Consider the following 7,462-nt stretch of genomic DNA (forward strand, 5'->3'; position numbering starts at 1 on the left):
TTTTTTTTTTTTTTTTTTTAATACCATTTCATGCATTATTTAATAGCATTTACAGATACAGTAAGTATGTAAAAATTCTAATCACCTTTGACCGTAAAGTTTTTGCCCTTTGCCTTTAGTAGCCTACCAAGCGGCAACCTCCAGTGCTGAACAATGAAGCTAACGCGGAAATGCTAAAAACTGCAGTTTCATTGAGTGGCCACTTGAGGCTGGCTCCATAAGTAAGTCAATCCTCTTTATGCCAGGATCAGACTACACAAATTTAGCTCGATTTTGACCTGACAGACACGTCGCAGAGGATCGGGCCGACAAACGTGTGCCTTTACCTCTTGTAGTGTGACTTAACCAAAGATCATTGATCTAACGTCTGGGATGCTTCATGACCACAACACAGAAAGTCTAGCATGTCAGATTTTTGCTGCCTAGTGTGACATGTTCTAAGACGTGTTCCTTGACTTTGACCAATAAGAAGAGAGCGCTCTCTGGCATACATGTTAACATGGCAAAAAAGGAGAGATGCTACGGCTGCTGTTAGTAAGAACAAAGATACACCCAGTTCCCATATAGGCTTTTTTGACGCCAGGGATTGCCCCACTTCCCAGCATTGCACGTTAGTGGGCCAGCCACTAGCAGTTATCTGTTTCTCTTCACTTTGACCACTGACAAGCAAAAAAACAAAAAACAGGCTACACCTTCCTACAACCACAATGGCTGCACCTGATTGGACAAACACTACACGCGGGGCTACCGGATTTAAAAAACACACCATAATGGCGGCTTGTTCAGAATACAATCTCTTATAATACGAAAATAGTTAACCGAAACGTGTTCCTGAAAACTTTTTAAGCGAGAAATAGGCCAATGTTAGGATGCCCAACTTTACAGCAGAATTAAGTATTTTTTCCTGTTTAAACTGTATTCAGGCTTATGGTTATGCATAATTAAGGGAGTTCCACTATGAGTGACACATGGGGTGCTGTCACAGGAGGCAAGCATAGACTGTCGGCTTCAATCAGCCAGCCTCAGCTCTGTTTACACTTTACCTTTTTTTTGCTCATTTTTGGATTAGGCAAACCATGGCAGTGCAATGCCAAGGTTGGGGCCACCCAATTTCAGCTTCATTTTGGCTCTATGGGTAGTACTGACCCACTTTAAGTGCTAAAACAGTATCCCATCAGACAGTTTATCAAAACAAATAACAAAATTGCAGCGATGTCCAGAATTGACGCTCTGTAGAATCACCACACAAAGATGCATGTTGAAGACATTTTGTTCAAACTGAGCTACAACAATTTATTTAATTCAGATATAAGGTCAAAAAAATGCATGCATCATCAAAATATAGAAGGAAAAACAGCATGCTGTGAATCATCTAGTTCAAAGTCGAGGTCATAAAAGTAGGTCAAACAAAGCCGGTACATTTATGAGCTTCTTCTATTCATTGTGCAGCCGAGTCAGCTGATTAAACATAGACGGCTGCTGTGTGGTTCAGGTAATTCACATTATCACTTACCCTTTCACACACACACACACACACACTCACATAAACCAAGTCATTCAATCACTCTTACAAGCACACACACAAAGAGCCTCGCATAAGTGCACAAACACACACATTACTCTGTTTGTTGAACAAGCACCCGACACAATCCGCCTGTCTGACATGTAGCATGGAGCAGGCAGGTCACTCCACTGTGCGCTGGCAGTAAAACCGATTAGTGGACTACAACACACTCACCAACAGTAAGACAACAGACTGCAACTGAGCATTGATGGTGTGGAAGTGACTCACGGAGTAGTTAGGGATTGTGCAGCACAATCATCGACTATAAAATATGGACGTAATCTCTGTGACGTCACCCATAGTTTTTTTTAGGAGCCAGAATTAGTGCTTGGAGGCCAGGTTAGCTCAGTTGGTAGAGCAGACGCACATTTATAGAGGTGTACTCCTCGACGCATCGGCCGTGGGTTTGACTCCGGCCCTTTGCTGCATGTCATTCCCTCTCTCTCTCCCCTTTCATGTTTTCATCTGTCCTCTGGAAATACAGGCCTTAAAATGCCCCAAAAAATAATCTTAAAAAAAAAAGAAAGAAATTAAGCTCAAAGTGGGCCATCACCATCTTGGCGGTACCTGACGTCCAGCCAATCCGGCGGAGGCAGCCTGAATGAAGCCTACAGTCTACGCTCGCCTCCTGCAGCCACATGTCACTCAAAGCAACCATGTGTGAGGCGTAATAATCACGTTCTGTATGAAAGTACTCTAGTATATTGACTTGCCAATTACTCACACACACACACACACACAAAAAAGTCCCCAGTGTGTGAAGGCCTTAACACTGTCTAAACTCTTACAGTTAATAAAAACACAAGACTAAGACTATAAGGGAAAATTATATCAGAGTATTGAATGTACTTGGTACTGACTTGACTAAACAAAGCGTTGTAATCATTTGGCTTAGAATTGTTGTGATATGTGAAAATCTTTCATTATAACCCCCTCAAAACCTAATTATGACTTTGATTTGGTATAATACTGATTTCTCAAATACTCATTTAGTCAGTGTCCTGTGTGGTAAATACTGTGAAACTGCTATCTACATTTTCCTAGACTATGAGTTATACCTGTTTTAGCAGCTTACTGCTATAAAATCTCTTTAAACCTTGTGATTTAATATTTGTCTGTGACTGGAGCCCCTGCTGCACCATAAACTAAAAACCAGCCCAACTTTAAAAGTGTGTTATTGAAAGTTTTTTTTTTTTCCTTCAAGGAAATTTTGAAATTAGGTATAGGGGCCAACAACAGAATTATTGGACATTAATGTAAATAGGGTTGTAATGAAGATAATAAAGAATTACAGATCATGAAGTAACAATGCATTGGGAGTTTAAAGTTACAAAAACAATTCTGAATCATAGAGATGCAGCATTCTTAAACATTTCAACTCACAGAGAGCAGTCCAACAGCAGCCCTGTGTTCATTTAAAAGTAGGACTTGATTCAGTATTTGAACAAAGTATGTAAACAAGACCAAGAGTGCATACAGAGCCAACACTGGTTACTGTACCTAGTCTGTACCCAGCGCTATGGACACAAATCTGTCGGTTCCCAAGGTTACACACTTGCCTAGTCATGCTGCTGTCGTAATGCAATTCTAACTAAATGGATTTTATGGAGCTCTTTCAGGTTAATTAGAGATTAGTTAAGGATACTGGGGGCAAAAAATTTGAGCTTTTTTGACAACTTTTGATGATGATGAAGGCCTTTTAAACTGTAAAAGGGCAGCTGACAAGAGTGCATTGTGACAAATTCCAACTGAAGCCAAGTTATATAGTAAATATATTTTCTGCCAGGAGGTAACACAATCCTTCTGAGAAAACAGGAAGTAGCTCAGGCCTGTATGGAATTAATCTATTATTAGACACAATATTGACACTGTGTCCTTACAAAGCTGCGACAAATTATTAAGTACAAGAAATACTGCAGTGATCTCTTTTAACAGACAATTTATTATTATGGTTGTCTATCACGTATAGTGGGGCTGGTTTCAACTAAAGAAATTCTTAGCCGACTAACACTCATATCATTTTTTTGACTAATTAGATGACAGATCTGTAAAACTGAGTTTTTCAGTTTCTCAGAAATAAGTCATTTGGAATGAAAAAGCATTCAAAAATGACTAATCGACTAAATTAATCTCAATCGACTAGGAGGGAGCAAAATATAGGCTACCGGTAATAAAAAAATGTGTGTATGAACATACTTTTGCTGATAATCTAGCAAAATGAGCAGATGAAAAAAATACGGAAATCATAACCATGCTGATAATATGCAATAAAAGAGTAACTTTGTCTTCCAAAAATAGAAAAAAATAATCAACTGGATACATTACAAGCATGCAACTGAAATATACAACAAATAGGTGTTTCGGCCATGTAATACTGTAGATTTAGGACAAAAGGGGTAAAGCACCAGGTTTCATAGCTAAAATATGTTTAAAGGCATTTATTGTTTATGTAACTTGATTTGTAACTTCTATATGTTTTAACAAAGTGCTGCAGGGCCTCAAACTGGTGTATTAGTCTTTGAGATATTTGCAATAGTGACATTCAGGTGAAAAGGTCAGAAATCTCTTATTTCTTAAAATAGGAATGAACGGCAGATGCCTCCGATTCAGTGCCATGCGCCACATTTGGCCTAACATACAGTAACTTTCATTTATATCCTTTTATGCCTTTTTTGCTGCACTGACATTGTGCTTGCTTCAGACTGTCTTCCTTTGTTGGCCTGAGTCAGACAACTAATCAAGAGGGCAGATACAATGAAGAAGAAGGGATCAGGAGAGAAAAAAAAAAAGCTGCGCTTTTCCAGTTGCAGCAATTTGTCTTGCCAAATGTTGTCCCAAGTCCCCTGGATAAAACCAGTCTTAGTGACGTACTCACCGGCCCGCCAACAATGGACAATAGAAAGGCCAGAGTGAGCAGGCCTTTGCTTTTCAGAGGCCAGTCAGGCCAAGCTAAAAGTAACGGCAGACAGCAGTGTGGGAGGGTCATGTGAGTGACCGGCCAAAGGGAGTTGTGCCAAGGAGGGTGTATAGGAAGCGAACAGTGGGACTGCTGTGTCTGATAACAGCTTTTCACATCCATGAAAACACATGCAAAGTCACAGTGGCATGCAAACACAGACAAAGACACTCACATACATACATACAGAGTGGGAGGAAAATGATCAAGTGGTGAATCCCTCCTGTCAGAAGCTCGAGCTGAACAGTGACTGCTGAGTGGTCTTGATAAGACACAAAAGTCCAACTGAACAAAACAGTCAACTAGTGCTACAGTCTTATTTATTGTGTCATTAAAGGGGAACTCCACGGATTGTACGCATAAAAGCAGTCGAAGGACCCCCTTTGGAAATATGAATGCTATATCTCAAGGGTTATTCCTTTTGTTTTTGTGACCAAATGTTTTTATTATACAAATAAACAATACACTGAGACATAAGAATGCATCCCAGGACCAAAAAAAAACACACGCAGGAAAGACAGGGAGGGTGGGAGACGTAATAAGTTAAAACACAACAGTAGGAATGGAGTCTGCAGTTTACCAATAAGACATACAAGGAAATTGCAATGTATCTTTAGATTACAGCTAGACGTAAGACCTTCCCTTTAAACATTTCTGTTCTTTGTGTTGGTTCTCCTGAGGGGGAAAAACATTTAAATTAAAATCATGAATTGTCCCCAAGATCACCAACAATCAAGATTTTTCACATCGCCGAACCCTACCTTAAATATATCTCAGAATTTCTTTATTGCAGTGTCTTGTTACTTGTCAGCCGACATCAGCATCAGTATGTCTACAATAAGCAGATCTCAGCCAATATACTGGATATCTGTCTAGTCCAAAATAAAAGTCACTATTTGCAAAAAAAGAGCTGTTTTTATTATTTTTGTGGTTTTGACCAAATGTTCTTCAAGGTAGCAATGATTGTTGGACTACGAGTTTATGTGACTTTGCCATGAGATGAAGATGATTAATCAAAATGACTTTGGTAATTTGATCTTTTGGTAATTCCGTCTTTTCCTCTAGCGCCACCATCAGGTCAACTTTTTAAGGTTCCAATACTTTGGTTTGTAATCACATATCAAAGCTAAATCCCATCAGCCTTATTTGTGTTTTATGCTAATTAGCACATGTTAGCATGCTTATGGAGATGGCGAACATGGAAGACATTGGACCAGAACATAGCATGTTAGCATTTAGCTAAAGCAATAATGTGCCTGAAGACAACCTCTTGCTCACATGGGTGTAGGCTCTTAGTCTTGTGTAATTATCTAAGGTAATCATTATGTAATTAAGAGTGCGCCTTAAAACTCAAACCCTGCATAACAATGAACAGTATACAGTTTAGTAGTATCTTTGCTCCAAGAACAGCCTATTGCAGGTCAACATCACCCACATTTTGTATCCATTACTCTTTTACATCACTGTTGTTGACTTGCCACTAAAAGAGCACATGCTAAAGTACTTACTTAATTTGCATCTTATTCAAATTATATGGTTTTGGATAAGTGACCCTTTCTTACACACAAGGAGCCAGAGTTTCCTGTACAGTTTCAGAGTCAGGTGTCAGTGAGCCTGTTGAACAGTGAGTCAGCATGTCCTCTCTCTCTCTCTCAACTCTGTAAATACCACTTCTGCTACTTCATATAAAGATGTGATGTTAAGATGCTTGGACTAAGTAGCGAATTCCCTGCAAATAGACAGCCCACATAGCTGTGCACGTGCATGACGCAGCCGTGTTGTATAACAATCCTGTCTTGCTGTTACTTCAGAGGCCCAGGCAGGCGGGCATCTTTGTGCATATTGTATGGTTTTGAGTTTGATCCGGGCACCACTGGGACACGGGGTCCCCCCCCCACCCCACCAGTTGAACACTGTGTGGACACAGACTGGGACCTGTGCGCTCTTATTAACTGGTCCCTGGGGTTAGACAAACACTTGTGCTGAATGGTTTAAATTACCCCTTTGTTGTTAGCTTTCTGCTCATCGCCAGCGTCGCTCTGCTTCGTGGATAAGGCTCTGGTCTGCATGGTCCCTGTAGAGCCCAGTCGACTCGAAACCCCCCAGTTACCTGTAAACGAACCATTACCCGTCGGCTCTCCGTGGCGTCTGTTTGCATGTACGAGCCGCTGCGTGATAACACCTACATTACCGCCTTCACTTTGCCCGCGTTTAGAGACGTTCACGGCTATAGTAGCCACCCGGTCCAAATGTCCCCAGTCAAAAACACACGATAAGTCCAGGTTCCGGACAGGTTGCCGACCCGGTTGTAGTTGTTTCCCCAGGTGCACAGGAGTTGCGTCGAACCCCGCGACGGATACACAGAAACACCGGTTACGTTGAACCGTGTAACCTTTGCGTAATGTCAAAGTGACGTCTCTCAGTCTGTTTGCTTTGACTTGCACTAGAAACGAGCCCGATGACTTGAGAGCCTGATCCAGAGCCGCTGCATACAGCTTCCCCGTGCGACACAAAAACATTGTCGACGACCACCCTGAAAAGAGCTGTCTCCGGAAAAAATCTAATAAAGCGAGTAAATCGTTTGGAACAACTAATTATGACTGTAAGTAGCTGTTGACATGCTGCCCTGTGCCCTCCTGCCTCCCTCCTGGCCGGTGACCGATTATCCTCAACAGCCAATGAGAGATGACGCGCAATCGCAGCGAGTAAAGCTTCAGGCGAAGGGAGGGGGGTATTTAAAGGTGTACCCGTGTTAATTCTTACAATTCGGCAATGTCATGAAACGTCTGTGGAGTATGTTACTGGGACTAATGCAATGTATTTTTAAAGCCATACAGCTCTGTTTTAAGTACAATTTCACCAAATTCCCTGCAGGTTCAGGCTGGTGACTCACTAGTTAAAATCTGTAAAGTTCAGTAGGTTACAAATTTGATCTATTTTTT

General features: G+C 41.1%; 1 protein-coding gene across 1 annotated transcript in view; it reads right to left on the bottom strand.

The window, feature by feature from the left end:
- The window catches only part of fam210b (family with sequence similarity 210 member B), a 12,402-nt gene extending 5,190 nt beyond the window's left edge, over positions 1-7,212 (bottom strand). Inside the window, exon 1 of the mRNA XM_032514870.1 lies at positions 6,521-7,212. Coding sequence (XP_032370761.1) covers positions 6,521-7,039 — 519 coding nt within the window. The 5' untranslated portion in view covers positions 7,040-7,212. The remainder of the gene's footprint in view (positions 1-6,520) is intronic.
- Between the last annotated feature and the right edge of the window lie 250 nt (positions 7,213-7,462).

This window comes from Etheostoma spectabile, chromosome 4, assembly GCF_008692095.1.
Source record: "Etheostoma spectabile isolate EspeVRDwgs_2016 chromosome 4, UIUC_Espe_1.0, whole genome shotgun sequence".
NCBI classification, from domain to species: Eukaryota; Metazoa; Chordata; class Actinopteri; order Perciformes; family Percidae; genus Etheostoma; species Etheostoma spectabile.